The following is a 24,029-nucleotide window of genomic DNA, read 5'->3' as shown; positions in this document are numbered from 1 at the left end:
AATTATTCACTGGACGCGCTTCGATCAAGGATCGAACCGAGGGCCTCTGCGTCACACTGCCAACACTTTGCCCCTTGAGCTACTGAGACCCCTGATCTAGATTTCATTCCACACTGACTGAAATGTCAAAATCATGTTTACAAAACTACCTGTGAGAGTGAGCGAGATAACTATATCTAAGTGTCATTCACTGTCTCTGAAATGCCAATAACTTTTGTTTGTAAATATGGTTTCGAAATTGCCTATGAGAGTGAGAGAGATGACTAAATCTATATCTCACTCACTCTCATTGAAATTTCAAAAACATTTTTACTAAACAAAAGTTATTGTGCGCAGGGAATAACACACGTCGAATTGAGTTTTTTAATGCAAAATAGAAACATATTATGGCCACTTGAGGGGTTTCGTTATGCAATTAATAAAAGAGTTTGGCTCTTGGGCTGTGAGACGCATGGTTCGACTGTCACAGTTGTGAGTTCGAGTCCTGTTCGATCCAAAAGACTTAAGGGTCTAAAAGTATACATATTTTTCACGTATCCAATGGCTCGGTTAGATCAAAATAAATTTGAAAAAAAAATAAGAATATTTTATCCAGATCGATTAATCCTCAAAGTTCTTAATCTTTTATATATATTTTACAATATCTGGGTTCTCTCTCGGTATTTTTATAAATTCGCCTAATTGATGTATCAGCGCATATTTTGAGATATTTTTCCTCGTATATTTAATGGCGAGAAATATTTCATTAAAAATTCCACAAGTTTTATTTTTAATTTGACCGCACTTTGAAAATAAAAACTTGATTTATATGCACACGCGAAGATATTAAAATTGACAGCAATTTAACGGTGCAGTGAATGGAGATGAATTGATGTGACAAAAAAAATCAGCAAATCTTTCTCCCTCAATCTTTTAAAATTCCACTGAAAATTGTAAATCAATTGATATTGATTGGAATGCTACAGAGAGAGAGAGGGTATGAAAATGAAGTTTAATCAATTGCATCGTTGTCTTTTTTTTTTACTGAGATCATCAATCAATGAAAATATTGCTGTATAAATAAATTTATGTGTCACTGAACAGTATAATTTCAGCGATATATGATTGGTGATACCCCCCCCTTCATATGTTTATTGATGAATGATCTTGCCAAAATGTGCTTCACTCCGCACATTTATGCCATTTTCACTACTTGCAAGTTGTTTTTTGGGATTGTGTATGTGTATATGCGCACGAACAAAAATTGATAAGCAATATTGCTTTAATAAATGTTTGTTCACAATTTGGAATATTATTATTATTATATTGTGGAGGGATATTTACCAATTAGAACTGCGCCCGAAATTTCGCACACTGTTGCTAACCAGCAGGCCTGACGGAGGGTCAAAACTTTGGATCCAACGCTGGTGCCAAACGAGTTCGCAACATCATTGGCGCCAATTCCAAAAGCCAGGACAAAGGCAATCACGAAGCCCACGATGACCAACCAAAGTAATCCCATCGTTAATGGTTCCATGTTTGATTCTCGTTCTTTTCTTTAACTCCTTATTTTTTTTTTAGTTGAGTTTCTCAAAGGTTTTTTGCTTCTTTAAGTTCTTTTATTTCTCTGTTTCTTAGCTTGTGTGGTCTCGTGCTGTAGTTTTTTGCACTGGTTCAAGAGAATCAGAAAAGGTTTTTTCTCTGATGGGGATCTTCCGCTTATTTATGTTTTTTTTTTGCAAAGGTTATTTGGATATAAGAAGGATGTATGAAGTGAGGATTCACAGGAATATATTATTTATTGGATGATCACTTGTCTTGCAATCCGAATACGAGGATATAGGAAGAGGAAATTGTTGATGTTACTAAAATACTTGAGACTGTCTTCTTGTGACTTTTCTCTCTCTCAAAAATAACAACTGTAGTAGTTTCTTACACAAATAAATCTAATGCCTCTTTAGTACGCTACTTGAAATTGAATAAACACCAAAAATTCTCACTATTTCAAGAAAATCTCCAAAAAAGAAGAGAAGCCAAAAATGTTTGTTGATAGGAAAATGATGAAAATCAGAATTGAAAGGGAATAAATATTACAACGTTTTTTTTTTTTCAATGTATCAATGTAAGAAATTGAAAAAAATAGTAAATTGACAAGTCTACTATTTTTTTGACGCTAAAAAAATTAAGAACAAAAATATATCACACCTCTAGAAGATATCTCTACCTCTTTTTTTTCTAAACAAACATTTTTAGCGTTTTAATCTAATGATGTCAGGTATGTAGTGTTTTGAATAGACAGCCATTCTTGTTAGATTTTTTTTATTATCAAAAAAATTCTCTCCTAAAAAATTGTTTCAAAGTGGGTGTTTTTTCGACCCCTTTGCAAATAAATTAATAAATTAAGATTTTCTTGCTACTTTTTTCTTTTGTTTTTTTACTAAAAATTAAAAAAAAATGAGATGCTTTCCTTCAAAAATTTGGAAATTGAGATACTTTTCAAATAAGGAAAATGGCACACAGGAACGATTTAGGTGTCGTGTTGTGTGTCTTTTTCACTTATTTTTCAATTAATGTTTCTACTTAAATAAAATGTGTGTTTAAGTTAAAAAGAAAATACTACAAGGCTAAATGTATAGTACTCAATCGATAAAATGGCAAACAATCAATCAGAGCAAATACAGAAAATGTTTCTCTAGAGAAAAAAATAAGAAAACTCTTCTACAATACACAAAAAATTCTCTCTACACAAAGAAAAATTTCAAAAAAAATTGATTTTAGATGTTTCTTTTAGGAAAATAAAAGGATGAGTTTTGTTTTATGTTTTTTTGTTTTCAAGGAAAATTAGGATTTGAATTTGAAAGGATTCGTCTTTCTGATCTCAATTAAAATTCTTACTGCTGGTTTTTCTAACTGTTGATATCTTCAGATTTTAGGAGTTTCTTTTACTCTTTTAATCTGTTGACTTTTGTTGGTTGGTTTTAATTAAGTAGAGATGATATTTTGTTTTACGTAAAAGAAACAGAATCGTATAGCTGTTAGGTTGTTCTGCTTGATAGTTTCTGCAATTTTACAATTGGTTATTTTGACTTTGTGTTCTATTTACTGATGATCCGTCAAAGATGATTCTGTATAGGCCGCACCTTAGGCACGGGATGTTGAAAATGTTCTTCACTGTAGGTACTCATGTCTGCAAAAGATAAAAATGACAAAGTTGGAGAATTAATTTTTGATGTATTTCATTCAGCAGAATAATTTAGGTCAGAAAAATATCATTTGGGAAATAGGCATTTTTCACTCTCTTTCTCTTTCTCTTCTCGAACTTTTCTGAGAATAGATGTCCATATCTTTTTGTCATAATTACGTCCAAAATTATGTTGGTAACATTTACAATTTCTTTCAACTTCTGGTAGATTTGACGTAAACAGCGTATTTTTTTATGCTTTGAAAAATATTTCCGAAAAAAAAAGATTAGCTATGCGTAATTTTATCGTTAGTTCTGAGAAAGAGAAACAACTCTCCATGTCATGAATAATGGAGCATTAAACTTGTGGATATTTGCGAATCATGTCAAGGCTATTAATAGCCGAAATCCCCTGTTTTTCCGTTTGTGGACTTTGGATGCAGAGGTATCAATCAGAATATCCATATAGCAGTGACTCACTGAATTCCGACTAATAAGCGTATATTCAAATTAAATCATTTTAGTTTGGTAAATAAAATCTAGAACAGAATATTTAATTTTATCGATAGAATAGGGTAAATTAAGCTAATTCAAAACCTGCTCCAAATGAAAATTTTTCACTACTCCAAATGGAAACGTTACTGTTTTCACGATAAATACAGTACTAAATTATTATATTTATATATTTTCTATACCATAGTTTCATTATTTTGTTAATTTTGCTCCAAATAAAGCGAAAATCCATTCATATTCACAAATTTTAATTTGTTAATTTCTCGCGGTTTTTTCTTTGTCGCGGTTTCACTTAAACTGTGTTGTCTCCAATTAGAAAACTTCCCCTGTCTCCATTTGGGTTAATTTGTTTCCAATAGAAGCATTTTACACTCGCATATTTTTCTTGTATTTAAGAAGTTTTCAAATTATATCTAAAGAATTTTCACTAAACAGTAACATTCTAGAAGAGTCAAGGAACAAATTTATGTAATTCTCTTCAGAAAAAATATAAACTTAATGTGTTGAAACTTCTGTCAAAGTTAAAGCGTCTGGAAATAGTTTTGAATTGGGACATTTACCCTAATAAGCAGAAAAATCAATGAAACTTCAAGGATTAAAACATATTAAGCCTTTAAGAATGATTGCGTCTCTATCAACTACAATATTTATTGCTTTAACTAATAATTCTTTAATGATTGACAATTTGCGGAATAATTTGTTCAAAAAATAATTTCTATTTGTCCTAAAAAATACTGACTACAAATTAAAAACTGCAAATGTTTGTCTTGGGAAAATGTTTACAAAATTTTAGAAATGTGATTTTCCGTGTCCTTTAATCCGTTTTGAAATTTACAAGTCAAATTGTGTGAGATATCGACGTGGAGTCTTTGTGATCAGTGAACTATTTATAAGTAAGAGTTCATTATTCTTTAAAAAATCGAAATAACTTTAATCTTAAACAGTAATCAATAGAGAAAATTGCCCATGCTTCGTACGATCCCAAGCCAAGCTTGATAATGACTCAAGTTTTCCTATGTGTCTGAATAAATGACTCCGAAATATATTTTAAAAAACTCGGCACTTTTTCCTAATTTTGTTTTTATAAGAATAGATTTTTTTTCAAATTTTAAGGTATATAGCATAAATCTGTTAGTTAAAGAAATTTCTTTTGATTTTAGTGGCCTTAGAACAACATTTAGTTCAGGATAAATTCATGAAATCAAAATTCACATCTCTTTCTTTCTGAAACGTTTTGCATATATCTATCTTATTCTTCCAAATTCTTCTTCTTCTTCGTTTGAACGTCACAACAATTCAAATTTCGTCTAATTTAGTTTAAATGGTAAAGAGTGAGATAAAAGATTTCACTCAGAATTGAATAGAACATTCCAAAATCAATTGTTTGACGTCCAATTAAATTGCGTATAAATTGAATAAAATTGGTCCTCATTCGCTTGCTCCAAAAAAAAACAAACTATTTCATAATAATGCCTCCACTGATTGTATAGCATCGTTATCACAAGGGTGTGCTGGACTTTTATCCACGCGACAAAAATTACCCAATACACCAACTCACTTGCATGAAAAATCTTCCAACTGGAGAGGGTCTTATGTACGGAAAAGATCTAATGACACTCATGAAAGGGGGGAAGTAGCTTGAGCTGAGCAGATGATATAGTATAGAGTCTCCAAAGAGACACAAAGCACTAAAGTGCTTATCATGGGATACAGTCACAAGAGAGCCACACCGCCAAAACGTGCCTGACGCAACTTGTGCTCCGTGGCTGACGCAAAGGTTATAAAAAAGCACGAAATACACGTGACTTCACCGCGCTTTTTTTGTGTTCTGTGTTCCTCCCAAAGTCTCCAACACACCAATATTGAGAACACGAATAGACGCCGTGCTAAGTATAAAATGCAAAAAAAAAAATTGAGAATATTATAATATTTTTTTCACTTCTACCTTGTATTAAATCGCTTTCTTTACATTCTTGCTAACATTGCAAACATTGCCTCATTTTTTATTTTGTTTCATCCCATACATATATTCTTAATTTCACAGTGTTACCCCTCAATGCTATTGCAATTACTTTTAATTGAACACCACCATTCATTGTGTGTACTTTTTCATTTCTGGGGAAAAAGATCAAAATACCGGTCAATTGATTCCACTTTAGATTCTTTGAAATGGATTTTCTGTTTGTGCCATCATTCAATGGAATTAGACATAATGTTCATAATGAGAAGATTTTGAACTTATTGTCACGCATTTGGATCGTGTTAAATTTGAGAAAACGACTCGTGTGCAGACCAATAAGCATTTTTCTGCGAATTTTTTTTCTCTTTCAATTTTTCAGAGTATCAACGAGAAGAAAAATTCCCCAAAAAAATATGACGAGCATGAAAAATACGAAAATAAGCATATTGTCACCTTTTTGACCATGTGCTTTCACAATCTGTTCACACTTGTATCAATTAACCGAGTGGCAAAAATTATTGCTCGAACTTATGGACAGAGTAATATGCAATTACTACCGATAGGTGGTTGTCCTACAGGTGCTCTTAGTTTTGATAATCTCAGTTTTTTGTGTCAAATTACGTAGTTTGTTAATTCATTGGCTGGAATCTAGCGGCCAAACGGTAAAAGATAGCAACATGGAATTGTTGGTGCAACGCCCCTGCAGTTGTAATGATAAGATCTCTGGAGACCTTATCAAGAGAATCATTGCCTAAAAGGATAATAATAATAATGGTGGCACAACGTTCCATAGAGGAACTTAGGCCTTCTCGCAAGGGGAGTTCGGAACATCCATTACTATTATTATTTTTTATACAGGGATGGGGTTGTCAGTCCCATGCCCGGTGGAATCAAGTGCAGTGAAGCTCACTGGATGCAATTCGAACACCTTTAACGCCAGAAAAATTCCTGGTGACCTAAAGGTGATTCGAACCCGGGACACTGGCATCATAGAGCGAGTGCTCTACCACTTGACCCATTGAGTGCTAAAAGGATGCTTATTGGATGAAAATTACTTTTTTAAGGTTTGCACTATTACTTTGAAAACTTCTTCAATTCGATCATTTCAAACTATTTAAGCACTTAAGCGTATACTTCGGGTGAGAAATCCATAAAAAATTACTAAATAGGACAGTGTTGGAATTAGGATCAATTGCGTTTTAGATGAAATACTGAACTGGTGTAAATGTAACTAATGCCCTAGACACACTTACGACTTAAGCCGAGAGACGACTTAGTGGAAAATGTCGGAAATGTAGTTTGACCGTTATTTCTAATATAATTATGCTAAGCCGTCTCTCGGCTAATCCTCAGGTCTGTCAAGGGCCTAAGGCTATAGGGAGTAACCTAGGGGTACCTTTTTGAGGAAAAACTCCATTTTCTCGGAATTTGCTAAACAACAATCCCTTGAATCGCGATATAATACGATCCTTTGAAAGTATCAAAATATAAACATTTCATTTGAATTGAAAGTATATTAACCTTAAAAAAATATTAAAATGATCACAAAGAAAATGCTAAAAAATAAGCTTTTGAAGACGTAGGGTAAGTGTGCCAAATTTCGGCACAGTTGCATGCAAACGCCAAAGTCTTGAGTTTGAAATGTAATATTTTTAATACAAATTGAATATTTCTGTTACTTTTTTTAAGGAGTGTTGATTGAAACCTTGTAGACAGTCTATCGTCTTTATTTTCTCTAAAATAATTCTTCATACAATTTAAAATGAATAAAGATGTAGACATAGCATTGGTGGGCTACTCCGGCCACATTCACTCTCATAGTTCCTTGCCCTTCTGAAATTCTTCCAATGTCTTCTTCAGATAATCTTGTTCGTCTAATCGACATTTTTGTTATTTCTTTTGCATTGTGTAATCTTTAGAGTATGCAAAACTAAAAACTCATGGAAATTCGAAGAACAAAAGAAGTGGCCGAAATTGAAAGCTGGCCGGAATTTGGTACACTTACACTATATCATTTTTGATTTTCATAAAGGATCGCGTAAAGGATTAACGCTTCATTTTGACTTAGTGGAGAATCAAAAGTTAAAATGATCTAGGACTGCATGTTGCAACTGTTTCGGATAGCTTTTAACCGGTAATTGGTTAAATTTTGAAGTAGTTTATTATTCAATTTCAGTCGGTTGTAAACCGCAGAATTTAAAGAAAAGAATTAGAAAAACTTTACAAAACACAATGCTTTCCCCATGAGTTAGATCTATACAAAGTCAGTTTCCAGTTAAAATTTTTCGAGTGTTGTGCGAAACTTTTCTCACTGAACCACACCTAATATCAAAATAAGTAATATCACAGGAAATAGCAGAGAGTAATGTTAAGAAAAAAAATTATCAGAGTCCCATTTAGTGGAAGGTTAATTGTTACTTTCACTCTCAAGTTTCAATTTGGTGACATAAAATATCAGCGTATTTATAAAATCCATTTTCTTCCACAAAATGTCATCTATTTCTATAGCAAAATGATAAGGGTTCGGTGAAATGGAAATGGTCAGAAAAAAATACTATTCGTGATATAATACAGGAAAATCTAATAATCTTATATTTAGTGACACAAAATTGGCAGAAAAATTTATGTTCATGGCTGAAATGTTGCTCTAATTGATTGGAAATTAAATTTTAAGCATGACAAATCAACTTCTTTCGACAAATTCATTGATTTTAGGGGTTTGATAGCGTCAGAGGCCTTTTTCTGTCCGATATCACTATCAGAGAGTTTCAAGGAAAAGCAATGCGAAAAAAAAATTACTGATTCAATGTCCGAAAGAAATTTTGTGCGATACTTGTGGCCAAAGTGTAATCGTTACTTCTATACACAGGGGAGCTTTAAAAAAACGTAAATTTTGCCAAAACTTTTTTTTAACCATTCCTTCTTCTTCCAATATTTCCACCTCGTTGAATTGCCGTGGAACATCCTACACACATTTTGCTAAAATTCATGAGACTATCATTCTTAAGACGTTTCTAATTTTTTTTTGCTGTCATGTCGAATTGGTGCCAAAAAATCACCTTTGTCGTCTAAATACAAAAAAAAAAGACTTTATCAACCAATTAAATCGGTCATTTCATTCACGTGAACACCAGCATGACTGAGCTTTTTGTTCTTTAGCACACTGTATTTAAAAGTTGAACACTTCAGGAATCCCCCACACTCTACTTGTTCATTAATCATTCTAATGGCAAGTGATTTCAACGAGAACAATGTGAACTTTATAGTCACGCTTTAAATTTTAGTATGTTGTTTTTTATTTTGATCTCAAATATCATGTTTAAATTTGCTATCATGAAAAGTGCTAAAGGGATACACGTCTCTATAAATGCCGGAAAATCTCAATCAAAGGTGTTTTTTTCTTCTTCTTCTGTCATTGTAAAATCTGTCATACTTTTACAACATTGGCTCTCGAATTTTGGAGTGTGGTATAAAAATCACTGATTCACTATTTACGTATCTTATCAATGAACAAGTTATTTTTGTGCCGTTGCCATTTACAACAGGAGTGGCGTCATGTGAATTGAGTGACTTAAGTATATTTTCATTATCACTGGAAATATTCTCGTCATCTTTATCACCCCCATTGAGCTTTATACATATACATATAGGTATATGTATATGTATATGTCATATACAGTCTTAAAGTTGCCAACTTTTTTTTTTATCTCAAGTATGAAAATTTTGTCAAGAGAATTTTACAACCTTGCATGATTGAAGATTATCATCATTGCTAAAAATATCATCACCCCCTCATTGCTCCACCCCCTCCTAAAGTATTCGCAGAAGACACCCGTCAAGATATTTTAACATGAGCTAATGGTAATTACTTAGCGTTTGATATGGACTTTGAATAGCAATTACCGAGATTAAAAGCTGAGACATTTCTTGTGGGGAAAAATTTATGAAATAAGTGAAAATGCTCTTTTCTCGGAATTTGTAATAAATTGCAATATTGTTGGTTGAATCAGCACCTATCTTATCTGCATTCGTTGGGACACGATTTCGCAGCAATGCATCATTTGTAAGAAATACAGATACCACAATTGCTGATCCAACCGACACGATATATACATTAAAAATCAAGATTTTATATGCATTTTTTTTTTTTTTGAATGAAAGATTTCTATTAAAGTTCTCGAGAAAGCCAGAACACATCATGGAATATATTTCTCAATTTGATGCGCGTGTTAGTTATATTAAAGAAGAGGTTTAAAATTCTAGAAATATTGCATTTAGAGAGTGTTTTGAACTTGAAACACATGAGGTTATCAATAATTGTTGCATCGTTTTCATATTTATACCAAGAAATAATATGTGTATGCAGCAGTTTTCTTTTAAACATAAATCGCCATTCACGTCAATGGAATCTGATTCATTTAACTGAATATAAATACAATCGAAAGATATTCTATGTCAATCAAAAGCGAGAGATGGCATTTTTTTCTTGGAAATAAACATTGGATGATTTAAAATATGATATCGCATCATACATTTTGCATTAAGGGGTTACGTGGGTCACGCAGACTAAAAATTAAAAAAAACATATTTTCTTTACAGTTTCTTTTTACCATAAAGTAAAATATATTTAATTCGAGCTATTCAACATATAAAAGTGCAACATTTTTTTTTAACTAGGGTAAGTGTGCCAAATTCCGGCCAGCTTGCAATTCCGGCCATCTTTTTCGTTCCTCGAATTTCCATGAATTTTTAGTTTTTACATACTCTAGAGATTATACAATGCAAAAGAATGACAAAAAAATGTAGATTCGACGAACGAGATGACGTGAAAAAGATATTGGAAGAATTCCCGAAGGGTAAGGAACTATGAGAATGAAGGTGGCCGAAATAGGGCACCAAAGCTGTGTCCACATTTTTATTCATTTTAAAATGTATTAAGAATGATTTGAGTAAATAAAGACGATAAACTCTCTACAAAGTTCTAAGCAACACTCTTTATGTAGAATGAATAAAAAAAATCAATTTCTATTAAAGATATTACATTTCAAACTTGAGACTTTGGCGCTTGCATGCAACTATGCCGAAATTTGGCACACTTATCCTATATTTCCTGAAATTGTCATTTCGAAATTTTCAAAATTCAGACATAGCGACTTGATTTTTGGAAACGATTTTTGAAAAAAACATACTTTTCAATCGATAAGGTGGACAAGATTTCTCAGAGTATATACATCTGACATCAAAAAACGATATATTTTCGATATATTTTTTATATATTAACGATATTGTATAGTCCCAACTTGTTGCATTCAAACAAATAAATATTCTATGCTATTCTATTCTATTCTATTCTTTCTGTTAGCTTAAGAGTTAAATTTGTACTTGAAAAGTACATTAAAAAAAAATGAGAGAAGATATGCTGTTTCCTAGTCGTTTTGGCCCACGTAACCTCTTAAGGGGTTATATAGGCATTAAATACTGAAATATTCTGAAATTTTTATTAAGAAATTTAAAAAAAAAATAGGCGTTAAGCCTAGTGTAGAGCAACTACTTATTGTCATGCCCTATTTGATACCACCCCTAATAAATTTTTTATTTCAATATCCTGGCAGTATATCACTGTAAAATCAAATTATTTGATTAGTATTTTATAATGCACTTCTAAAATATTGAAATAATTCTAGGAAAAATACCAATTCAGGGGTGGCATCAAATGGAGTATGGTATTAAATGTTTCGTTTATCCCACATTTCAGAGATATGTTTGAAAAAAAAGAGATCTTTGCGGTAGCAACGATTATACTCATAGTAGATTTATTTCCAGTCAAAAACCCAAATGTTTTCTGTTAACTTGAAGGATTAATTTTGAAAAAAATTAAATTTGTATTAAATAAGAAACAAATTTCGGCGTTTTGTAGCCAAAATTTCGTCTTGCAAAATAAGTTGTGATACAGAAAAAAGATCCATTATAGATTATGGATCCATTATAGATCATTATTATTAGATGCATTAGTTTTTGAGAATTTTTCCTACTGATTTGGAAAAACAAATATTTTTTAGAAAAACGCGGTTAATTGGATGCTTATCATAGTCAACCATAGCGATAGAAATTTCTAAAAGGTCTATCTGTCTCAAAATATAATAAAAAATTAAATAAATTTTAGAAATTGCAAGACCTACCTAACCCCTTAAAAGTAGTTGGAAAAAGTGTGATAATTTACTTTGTGCATTGGATAAGTTGTGTAGGGGGAGGCTTTGAACTTTCGCACACAAAAATGATGTTCAAGTTCAGTGATTTTTTCTGACTACCAAGCAAACCGTATGGATTCTCCAACTATGCCAAAAAAATGTCTTACTTATAAGGTTCATAATCCCACCAAACAAAATCCCAGGAAATCCTTAGATTTTCCTCCAGAGGAAAATGAAAATTTAATGGCGATTTGTCCGATAGATGAATCAAGTTTCTATTATCGCACACGATTCACGCCATCATTGAACACCCCATTTTCACCGTAAATTTTGCACCGGACACTAAAAGTTGCACATCATTGTTTAAAGGGAACTCTAATCTACTTGATTAAACCATTTTTATAAGGAATAAAACATTTTAATATCACTTTTTTGGAACTTTTATGAGAGATGTTTTATTGACATTAAAAACCATTTTTTTGCTTGATTCTACGAGAATTTCACTCCGGAAACGGTTAAATCTGATGAATACTTTCTTGAAAAGTCCAAATATCACCAAATTTACACGAATCAATAAGTTTTTAAAGCTAAAAATTGACTAAAACTTTGCAAGCGAGAAGACCACACAAGATTCCACCATTCCTCCACGGAGCCGGATATGCACAAAAACCTTTGAATGCGCATCATTGAAGATTTCCCTGTTCCTGCAGCTGCAGGAATCGGGATTTAGCACAGATATTGAGCTTCAGCAGGTGAACAAGCTAAAATTTTCACAAAACATCTTCTTACGGACAATTTCTTTTCTTTGACATGAAAAACAACACAATAGTGAGGTTATGTCAAAGATTGTCAAAAACTAGTTGTAAACTGTGTGAGCTTATTGCAGATGTGATTCTTTCATTGCACATTCAGTTTGTGCAAGCTTGAAAAATATTTTTATATCAAAGAAATGCAAAATTGCTTAATAATTACTCAACTGCAACCTATTTGAGTCAAATTACTTCTTGTTTATCAACTTTACGATTTTTAAGTTTTCCTTTTTAGTGGTGGATCAAATCGGTAGATTACAATAGATGTGAATATGAGGGATCGCATCTAAAATGAAGTTTCTTGGAAAATGTGAGAGAAGCCATGTCTTCTATGTGCGATCGATGAATCTGAGCCAAGTTTGTGAATTTTGTTCCACCCACAAAAAGTGCCTGTTCAGCCTAAAAGATTTTTACTTAAATCTGATTCCTAATAACCCTTCTACCCTGTGTGATAGTAGTTTTTCAGAAAAGTGATATTAATTGTGCACAATCGTATGAAATATTGCACAGCAAAATTACAGTTTTGGACCTGTTTTTAATTTTTGTTTCCTAAAACTAGGGGAAAAGGATTAGACTCCCAATTTTTTCAGGAAAGGTGTGATTTAAGACTAGCTACTAAAATATATAGCCATCAGTGAAAGTTATAAAGTAATACCGGAGAAATTCGAAGTGTCCGATGGTAGCGTATGTGCGAAACATCAAAGCCTCCCCCTACGTATAATTATACTAATTAGTGATTAAAGGTCAAAAAATTAGTAAAATATATATGGCTCAGGGGACACGAATAGCAAATTGTTTGATACATACGCAAAATGATAGAAAAAAATCCATGAAATAATTCAAAATTGCTTCCGATTATGTCTTCTCAAGTTCAATTCACCACACATCTCATTGCCAAACATTCTCTTTCTATTTCTTATACATAAATTTAATACAAGGAACACAAATTTATCTGGTGAGAGTCTGTGTTATTACTTAAGAGAAAAAAGAAATACGAAGAAGAAATAGAGGAAGAATAAATAGCACAATAAAATAGGATGAAAAAGAGACACAAATTTTGAGTCTTCCTAAAATATTTATAATTTATATCATCCCTGAATATCTGTGCTTTGATAATTTATATAAAATTTTTCATTTATTAGATGATTGACTCTTGTTGATATACAAACAGAATGTGAGAACATTTTGCGAAAATAGACTAAAAGTGTGTGTATATATCGTGTTTTTCACCATGAGGACATATAGAAAGAAAACCGGACGTTGTAATTATACAGAAAAAAAAATAGAAAATTAACGACTCTTTTTAGAGCTCTTTTTCTTTGCTCAAAAAGGCAATATTTAGTCATTAAATGAAAACAAATAGAAAAAAAATAATACTAGATTCTGTTCCTTCTTGCATAAATAAACTCCTATAGGAATGAATTAAGAGAAAAATTAGCGATTAATTGCACAAGTTTGTACTGGCCAACATTCTAAATCTGTACTAAATGGACAATCTTGTTTTGCTCAATTCAACACTAAATTGCATGTAGCAAATATCTATCGCATCAGTGGAATTAATTAAAATTTATTTCACAATAAGTCTCGGGTGAGTCTGAGGTGTTTGTGTGCTTGAGACTTGGAAGACTTTGTGCTTGAAGGATATCTTTTCTGGCAGATAGCTTTTGAACTTCCTTGAATTCAGAAAAAAGAAAAGAAAATCTCACAAATATACTCTAATATTTACTTATATTTGTGTGAGAAAGGCCCAAAAGAAATTTAAAAAAAAAACGAGGTCATAGAAAGAATCACTACACTTGAATGTTTGGGAAAATGTTACAATTAGTCACAGTATTGGTTGAAAATTTATTCTATAAAGTCCCTATAAAATATTCACAAAAATTGATGTTTTGACTCGTAGCGGGATTTCATGGAAAAAATTTCCATTGAAAATATGTATTTACAACCTTGGCTCCAAGAGAACATTGAATGAATTTTATCAGAATCTTATTTATGGAAAGTAAAAAGCATGATTTCTCTTGTTCTGGAAATTCTTAACATGTGATAATAACAGAAATAAAAATTCTCGTAGAATAAAATGAAGTCAGCGTTTCTCAATTTTATTGAATAGAACTCTACACAAAATTGTGAAATTCTGTTACAAAAATTGAATAATACGACTTTGCAAAAATTTTCAACAAATATTTGTGCAAGAAAATCATGTAAATTTATTCTTTTCTTGCTGAATTATCACAAAAAAGCACACTAACCACACAAACATACAAACATAGCTGCTATAGCGCGAAATAAGAATTTTCTTTCCATTTTCATTGCGCAAAAGAAACCGCAAACTGTCGTTTTTCACTTATTGCCACTTCCTTGAACCGGCACAAGAGAGTCATAAAGTCAAATTGAATTTATATTGACTTTTCACTAAAACAAAAAAAGGAGAAATTCTTACCATTACGTCAAAAAGGATTAAATGAATTTCTTCAATTTAAACTCTAACTTTTTTTTCACTATGATACAAGAAAGATTACAATTGTTTAAATAAATAAAAGTCGAAAGTATCTTATTTTTAATTATAATAACACACTTGAACACCAAGTTGAAGATGCTTGCTTGAGTGTAGATTGAGAAATGATGCCGATCTCTGGGGATTCCTTTCAATTTAAAGCCTTTTCATTTTGGCCCCTTATCAACATCGCCAGCTCAAGTAACAGGTTGTGTATTTCCACACACCAAAAAAAAAACATATCAACGTATATTTCTTTGCGGTTATTCCCATCATCAACACAAATCCCCCACCCTCACACAGTTTCCAATTCCAAGAAAGACGCAAGAAGGAGAATAACAACCTGACATCCCCACCTGTTGTGTTGATCCTAATGAGAAGTGCGCCTTATTTGCATATTTACGCATTACAAAAGTAAAATATTTCGTGGGTTTTCTTCCAGTCGATACAATAAGATTTATACGTTTTGTATTGCTCGAACTCACTGGGAGAGCGATATATATAATTCTTTGGATTATAGTGCCATCCCCTCAGTGAATTTTATAAATGATATATATTTATTGCCGATTATTATTTTGCGTCTACCGCCGTCTTCCCAACCGAATTCATCATGCAAAATGGTAGAAAATATTTTAATCTGAAAAAATTTAGAATTTGATGACAAATACTTCGAATATGTGGCCGTATGGGGAAGCAAATTATGTACCGGATCGGAACTTCTGCGGAATACAATCGATCTCACACCGATGATCGGTACCACTTTGACCGGTGTCACAGAAGCAATCCACTTACGTGTACCAATTTCTATAGTAAAACGGCCACTCTATACCGAGAGGATAGAGAAGGATATGGAGAAATATGATCTTTATCTACTCTTAAATGGGGTAGGGAGATTTGGGAGTGTCGAGCGTGCGGTCTATTCGACACATGTCAACCCTCGTCGACGGCTGCAACCCACCGATCCCAATTCCTTATTCCTTTAACACACCCAACCCCTACCATCCCAAAGTGGGTGCTGAAGGTTGATATATGGTGCTCTTGTTGCTTATGGCAATTAACATCAGTACTTCAGTCAGTGAGCATAAGTCGCCGTGGACAGTCACTCTCAGGAAGTTGAAATAATGGTGGCAAACCTCAGTTCCCCAGTTTCCCTCTATACCCTGTTTTAATTGTATTTTAGGTGAGCCCCATCAGGGCTTACAGGAGTATTTTTTATGATACCGCTACAAACGCTACAAATATGATAAATAACTACTGTCGACGATCGCGATGATCGCAATACGTTCTAGAAGACTTTCATGAAATCGAATTTCACATCCCCTTTTTTCAAACGCATCACATTCTATCGCACTCTTTCTCTTTTTTTTTAATCACGAAAAATTCAATGTAGTTAAATTTAATTTTAAGTGTCAAAGAGTAGAATAGTTCAAAACGAAAGAGATGCGAATTTTGATTCCATAACATTTTCCAGATCTAATAAGCATGTATTGTACGTCGAATAAAAGCATCGCTATCAAGCTGATCTTTCCTTTTTTCCGAAAATTTAATTTACGGTCAGGGGGTCCGTGGTGCAATTGGTAAGAGCGATCGGATCTTGGGCGGTGTGACCCCCGGCTCGACTGTCACAGTTGTGAGTTCGAGTCCCGCCCGGTGCAAATGATTGAAGCGTCTGAATGGACATTTTTCACCAAACATTGTAAACTGAAGAATAAACTTGTAAACTGAACAATGTACAAAATGGCAATAAAAGCCCGGTACATCGAAATAAATAAATAAATAATAATTTACTGTCATTCTTATGCCCAGCACACAATAACTTTTGTTTGTAAATATGTTTTCGGAGATTCCTGCGAGAGTGAGTGAGATCTAGATCTAGTCATCTCTCTCAATCTCATAGAAATTTTGAAAACATCTTTACAAACAAAAGTTATTGTGCGTTGGACATTATTCAAATACTATTCGTTCGTCCGTTATAAGCTCTGTAGAAGCCAAACGGCGATAGACGGACTTGCAGTCTTCGATATTCGATCTTTAACATAATTTTCATTTTCCACCACCCCTCACCTTCCTTTTCAAAACTTTGTCTTATGGATTACTTCGAAAACGACTTCAAAAATTAAAGGGCTGTTTAGGAATTATCATTGCGGACTTTTCGCTTACATGCGCCATTGGTCGTATCTATTTCTATGATTTTTGAAGGTCAAAGCTAAAAGCGACTCTAGAGAGCATATCTCTCAATCGATTAGCACGAATTTGGACTCATTTGAAAGGTCTTTGAATCTTCGACAATTGAAACCGGTTCCAACCAGTACGAGCAATTAATTTTGGGCAAATTTGAAATAATTTTTATCTCATGGGTATGATCGGTCCATTAAGCAACTTGATTCGAATTTGAGCAATCTGCGAAATGCTTTTCACTTGGCCACCCTTTTTTGCCTATTATATCTTTTACTCCTCCTCAAGATGAGTCAATCATTTCTGGAAAATACGCGAATTAAAATCTATATCGACAATTTTTGTTTCATCTCCCACCTGGCTCCTTCTTCATCTTCACAACTGTCCAAGTTTAGATTCCATCCAATGGAAATTCACTTTAATATGAATGTGTATATAGAAAAAGATGATGTGATTTCGCGTAATAATGATTTTATGAATGGTGCAAGAGATGGTGGCTATAGGAATGTTAGTATATATAATATGACTAAAAGACGTTGACGCCAATATAATTGATATGGTGAGGGGAGTCCAACCAGAAGGTATAATACACAAACCTGTATTTGGCGCCTTCCAGTGGATCATTGAAACAAGTTAAAAATTCCATTGCTGGTCTATTTTAGCTGATGAGAAGACATTATATTGAGCGAAAATTGAGACAAGACGTTATACGGTAGAGAAGAAAAAAAAATTGTGAGAAGCCCATGACGCCAGCAGAAAATCTCTATTTGTTGCTCTTGTACATTGACACACAGCATGTCTCGCGAATGATTTTATATTATATTGCATAAATTTCGCAATGTGGCATGATAAATAAATCCATTTTGAGAAACGAATATTATTTGCTGTTTATTCGTTTTATATTTTCCTCATCCTTTTTCTTTTCATTTCAACCCTCATGAAGAGTGTCAGACAACCATTTGGCATTGAAGACATTTTTTTTTCTACATATGACGCAAAAAAAATGGATTGAGAAAATAAACCAACGATTGAATCGTAAAAATTGTAACATATATTAAAAAGTGTTTATATAGAGAACAGAGACAGATAAGAAGGAAAAACAAATAGTCTAGAAAACGCGCCCTTTGAAATCTCTTATATTCTTATTACTTCAGGCTACAGAAAATTTATTGAGAATATAGGTTTTTGTTGCCAAAAAAAGAATGTTTGAACAGAAAAGAACAACAGTAAATCCACACAACATAAAGTTATTAAACAGTGTCAGAGTTTATCTTCAAAATGCCCTTTTGAATAACAGAATAACCTACCGGAAATCAGCTAAATGTCCAGCTTGTTGCATTCAATAAACTTTGTTGGGTTTGGTTGGAATTTTATGATTAATGCATTTAATATTATTTAAATGATTATAAATTGTCCTAGTGAGCTGTCCAATTATAAATTCTCATAAATTCATATTCACACTCAATCAAGTATTTTGTTAATGACACACAATACAAAATGCAAGAGGAAATGGCATTATAAAAATCTAAGATTAAAAGTTCTGAACAGTCGTTACAATTAGAAAATTGCGTCGTAAAATTACAAAAGATACTAATTGACTTTCAATTTCATTAATTTTATCCATTAAATAATCATAGAATTTATTCATAAAGCTATATGGGTACTCTTGGTTACTCCTTATCTTAACCCACACTCAATGGTTTTGCAAGAACTAAGAATTTATTGTGATTTGTGTGGACAACTAGAACGGTAAATTTGCATATTAGTGCTCTTTTGTCTGCTGAAGGCACAACTATTCGCTTTGATGGGATTTTCAAGTATAATACAATACCCCATCAGCACCCTCTTTTGTGACTGTGTTATATTTTGGGATTGTCAACATTGAGATTTACAACACCTCACTTTCACTATCATCTTCAACACTTTAAAGAAACACAGCACGAGCTCTAGTCTCTTCTGCCTGACGCCTCAACTGAATTACCATTGAGATTACACGAGTGACACGAAGTTAATCTTCCCTTTGAAAATGCCCTTTTCGTTTTAATCTTGAGGTAATTCAATTTGTTTAGATTGCGTTATTCTATTGATTTTTTTTAAGTCTAAGGTGAACACAAAAATCTTTGTATCAATTTATGAGTTTCTTGAAAAATTTAATGAATGAAGAACTTAATAAAAATTTGTTATTGTTATTTAGTAAAAGAAAAAATATAAATTCATAATCTAGGGTCGAATGACAACTTTTCGATACTGTCGAATCGATAGTATCGATAAATCTGTATCTGGTAGATTGGATGAACAAAAGATTTTTAAACATTACTAGACCACTTATTGTAGCGTTCTTAAATGAGTGTGACTGTTGATAAAGATTTGTATCACCCATAAAAAGTCTTAACTATTTAAAATTTTCAGAATCGACAGTCGATAATTGATACTATCGAAAAGAAGTTATCATGTCACCCTTAATCTAAATTGCTAAATTTAGATCAATGCAAAAAATGCAAATACGGCGGTCGTTTTCTCAAGATTATCAAATTATTCATGTCATAAAAAATCTTCAGTAGTTCAGTAGTTGTGCTACTGAGCCCGCTTTCCAAGTCCTCGGATATTTTGATCTCTCACAAGTTCCATAATTAATATTTGTCTTTGCTATTGGTCTGAGGAGTATAACCATTCTCCTATTCCTAATTATACAGACATCCTAAATTAAGGGAAATCAGTGGCGCAATAGGTAAGAGCGTTGGCTCTTGGGCGGATAAATTCTCCGGCTTGACTCACAGTTGTGAGTTCGAGTCCCGCCCGGTGCAAAGATCTTAATGGCTGATTTAGACTATTTTTACTGCGTTCTGCAGAAATGTGGAAGGTCGGGTGCCACCCAGCGGGACATGTTAAAATCATGGACACAATGGTTAAAAGACACCCTGACCTTCTAATGAGGGACGATTTCCACTTTGAGAATAGACTTCCTCAAATGAATCTAAAAACTGTACTAAACACGAGAGCTGAGTGGAGAGACCGAGAAGGGGACATCAATGAACCCGGTGCGGTTGCACTCTTCACAGGCGGCTCACGGGTGGACTGCTCCTCTGGAGCCGGGTACCACTGTCCGGAACTCGGAATTGGTGGGTCAGTGCCACTTGGCCGTTATACTACTGTATTTCAGGCCGAGGTCACAGCAATCCTAATTGAGGTTCAGACTCTGACTGAATCTGGGGTTTCTGGCAGGAAAATAAACATATTTTCTGATAGCAGAGCTGCTTTGCTCTCTATATCGGGAAACAAATCTCGCTCTTCGCTGGTGCTCGAGTGCCGAGAAATGTTAGAAACGGTCTCACTTAACTGTGAGATCGGTCTACATTGGGTACCTGTGCACTGTGGTATTGCGGGTAATGAAGAGGCTGACCACCTCGCAGTGGCAGGAGCGAAGACCGAATTCATCGGTCCCGAGCCTGCCGTGGGAGTGTCGCCCTAAATGAAGAAAATCATCATTGGGGAGGACTTACTCGCACAACACCAAGCGGTCTGGGCGGCTACAAGCAACTGTCGCGTGTCCAGACTGTTCATGCCACTTGTGGACAGAAAAAGGACGGAGTACCTGGTGAGCAGTAACCGCTGCAAAGCGCGGCAATTTGCTGATCTTCTCACCGGACACTGTCTAAACAAACACCTCAACAGATTAAGTATTGAGTGTAATCCAACCTGTAGAGGTTGTGACAACGCTGAGGAAACGATCCTACATTATGTATGTGACTGTACCAGCCTTTACAACACCAGACGAGCGCTACTTGGAAAAGTCGTGCTAGACTGGAATGATCTACCAAAATTGAAGCCGGCTTGTCTAATGGAATTTATCCGAAGGACTGGCTGGCTTAATACACACAACCCGTAAGGGACAACCATAAAGGGGATGCATAAGGGGCCCAAATGGAGGCCTGGATGCAGCTGACGAGTCGGCGAGGACATGATGCACGAGGAGGAAGAAGCGGCTGTAACTGTGACTGGAGCTGGACGTGTATGGATGGACGCCATTTGCTGCCCTCAGAATGAATCTATTTAGACTATTTTCACATTTAATAATAACATAATATAATGCACCGAATTCGCCCAACATCTCTGGGAGAATGAAAGAAGCATTCACACCACGAGAAGGCGCTCCAGGGCGGTCTACAATGGATTTAGCAGATTCTTCTAAACACGCGAGATATGACATATGACATTGTAAAATGATTACCTTGTAATACAAATATCTCGATACGATTAATAATATTAATAATCCTAAGCTCGCTAAGCTATTGTGACTGAAACTGGCAGTCATATCTTCTTAATCATAATTTCGTCGATATAGTAAATATAATTACTTTTTTTAAATTAATTTAAAAGTTTAACGCTATTTCAGTTTTACTTCATTTGATAACTTTCCGCGTTTCTTGTTTATATTCATTTCAGATTTTTTTAAAGTTTGATGACTCGACGAGTTCCTTTGTATAAGTGCTTAAAATCGTAAATATAAGGTTTTATCTAAATTAGGTACTTTCCCATTACGCAGGTGTCCTTAAATTGGGTTTAATAGTGGTAATTTTAATGTTTTTACCAAATTTGAAATAGGTTTAACACATTACTTACTACAAAGCTTTTGAAACAACTTTTTCAAGATTGCCATATGTTTTTTCATTGATCATCATCAATATGAGCTCTAACGACATTAGGTTGACCATATCAAATCTTTGCCTATTGGCTTCACTGTAATTTATGTAGCAAAATATGTGTTACATGTAATTTAACGGGGAATTTAACAAACATTCCGTGTGACTCATTCTGAAGCATCTCGCCCAAATAAAAAAAAATGAATCTCTTCAGAGAGGCGCCTCTTTTGTCGCTGAGTTCGCGACTCCGCCACCCAATATACCGGCTTGACCGGTTCATTGGGGAAATTTGAGCTGAGATTTATAATTTGCAGCGTACGCGCGAATATTTAACATTAAGTGATTCTTTTTATCACAGAGGTGAATCAACAGACAAAAAAAATATTGAATGGATATTGTTGGTCTCAATCACGAGATACTTAATGGTAATTTATTCAATGAAACGTGAATATTATGGGGCTTTCAACTTAACGCCAAAATTTACTCTCTGGTGGTCGGAGATTTCTTTTTTTTTTCTTCTTTTAGTCAAGATGCTTAGCTTCTGAAATGCCATCCATTATTGTTAGTTATCTCCAAGCACTTAGTGCGGTAACTTTTTTTTCGATCTTGCAAGTTTTTCTTATCAGTGCTTGTCAACAGTTTGGGATGCTGAATAAGAAATTTTGTAGACTGCTACTCGCGTTTTGAGGGAAGAGTGTGAGTGTGAGATTCTTGGGTTATTTTTGGAGAGTATGTTTCGTTTGCAAAAGAGTGTGAACCTCAAGAACGTTATAGGAAAAGTGTGACTTTACACATTTATAATTCCCTTATGTACAAGACAAATTTTATATAGGAGACAGAGAGGTTTATATATAAATAAAAATGTATGACCAATGCTAATAGAGACAAAAAGAGAAGAGAGGGGCAGAGAGGAGGAAATCCTATGTGATTTTGAGTTCAACACCTCAAACTGTGCATTGAAAAAAAAAAATGTGGGTATATGTAACACCAGAGATGAGGACAAAAGTGTCCTTGTTCCTGATGATTTTCCCCAAGGTGTTGCGCGTTTCATGCATCATCTTTTGAGCTTTCCCTGGGCTAAAATTTTTTTTTTATTTATTATTTGTTCTCTTCTTCCTCGTTTCCGCTCTCAATGGATATTCTCTCAGGTTTTTATGAGCAGCTGCTTGCCATTCACAATACTTAATTGCCTGTCCATTGTATGACAATTTTCTGTCCACCATCGGTGTGAGAGAGAGACTGTCCTGCTGAGAGTGCGGTTTTTGGCATAATACAAGAAATTATTTCCCTCAATAAAACTTTCTACCACCCCGAAAAATTATTACAACTGCAGAAAGTTGAGACAGAGACTCATAAAAAAAATTTAAAAACGAAAAAAAACGGCACACTTTTTGTCGCAACACACGTTCGTGGTCACGTTTACACATAAAATTGCGGGTGGTTCTATCATTCTAACCCCGTATTGCATAACTTCTTTTGTCAGATCAATAAACCGCTGTACAAGTTAATGTAAATTTCATGTAGACAATATAGTTTGCCAATTGGATAAACATTTCACTTTGTGAATTTTATCAAAATGTGAAACTCACAGATTATAAATGGTGCTAGAATTGAGCCATATAAGAATACGAGATGGGAGTAAAAAGAGTCCAAGGATACAACCACTGGATAAGCAATTTAGCATGCAGCTGTCTCAATCCGACGGCACTTCATCGCAGATGTTCTTGATTTTTACAATACTGCAAAAATTCCCGGGAAATACGAGCAATTTTTTCCCCGTCGCCATATTTCAGGCGCTATCGATCCGGAACTGTCGCGCATTTCATTTGGACATCTGAGACCAGCCACTTACATAGAATTCTCTTTAGCTTTGCACCACACACGTGGAAGAAAAGTATAAAAAGCGCAGGATGTGGTTGAGATATAGTGCGGGGGTTGACCGATTTTTTTTCTATTCTCAAGAACACCCCATACTTGAATTTAGTAATTGAGGATTTCCTTAAGAATCCTATTAGAAAGGCTCTTAGCCTTGTATTAGCAGAAAATCGTGTATTTCACTAATGACAACTAATCAATAAAAAAATTTTCCC

General features: G+C 33.9%; 1 protein-coding gene across 4 annotated transcripts in view; it reads right to left on the bottom strand.

The window, feature by feature from the left end:
* The window catches only part of LOC129799216 (sodium-dependent phosphate transporter 2), a 39,414-nt gene that overhangs the window by 15,056 nt on the left and 329 nt on the right, over window positions 1–24,029 (bottom strand). For 2 of the 4 annotated variants that reach the window (XM_055842911.1, XM_055842927.1), the window contains exons 2-3: window positions 3,120–3,166; window positions 1,324–3,038 (exon numbers count right to left, since the gene is read on the bottom strand). In XM_055842911.1, the coding sequence (XP_055698886.1) occupies window positions 1,324–1,516 (193 nt within the window). In that variant the 5' untranslated portion in view covers window positions 1,517–3,038; window positions 3,120–3,166. Of the gene's footprint in view, window positions 1–1,323; window positions 3,167–5,231; window positions 5,359–24,029 lie in introns of those variants that run through there. The other 2 variants (XM_055842937.1, XM_055842919.1) reach the window with 2 other exon arrangements.

The sequence above is a fragment of the Phlebotomus papatasi genome, chromosome 1, assembly GCF_024763615.1.
Source record: "Phlebotomus papatasi isolate M1 chromosome 1, Ppap_2.1, whole genome shotgun sequence".
NCBI classification, from domain to species: Eukaryota; Metazoa; Arthropoda; class Insecta; order Diptera; family Psychodidae; genus Phlebotomus; species Phlebotomus papatasi.
The sequence above is the reverse complement of the archived record's forward strand: the minus strand, read 5'-3'. Positions and strand labels throughout refer to the sequence as shown.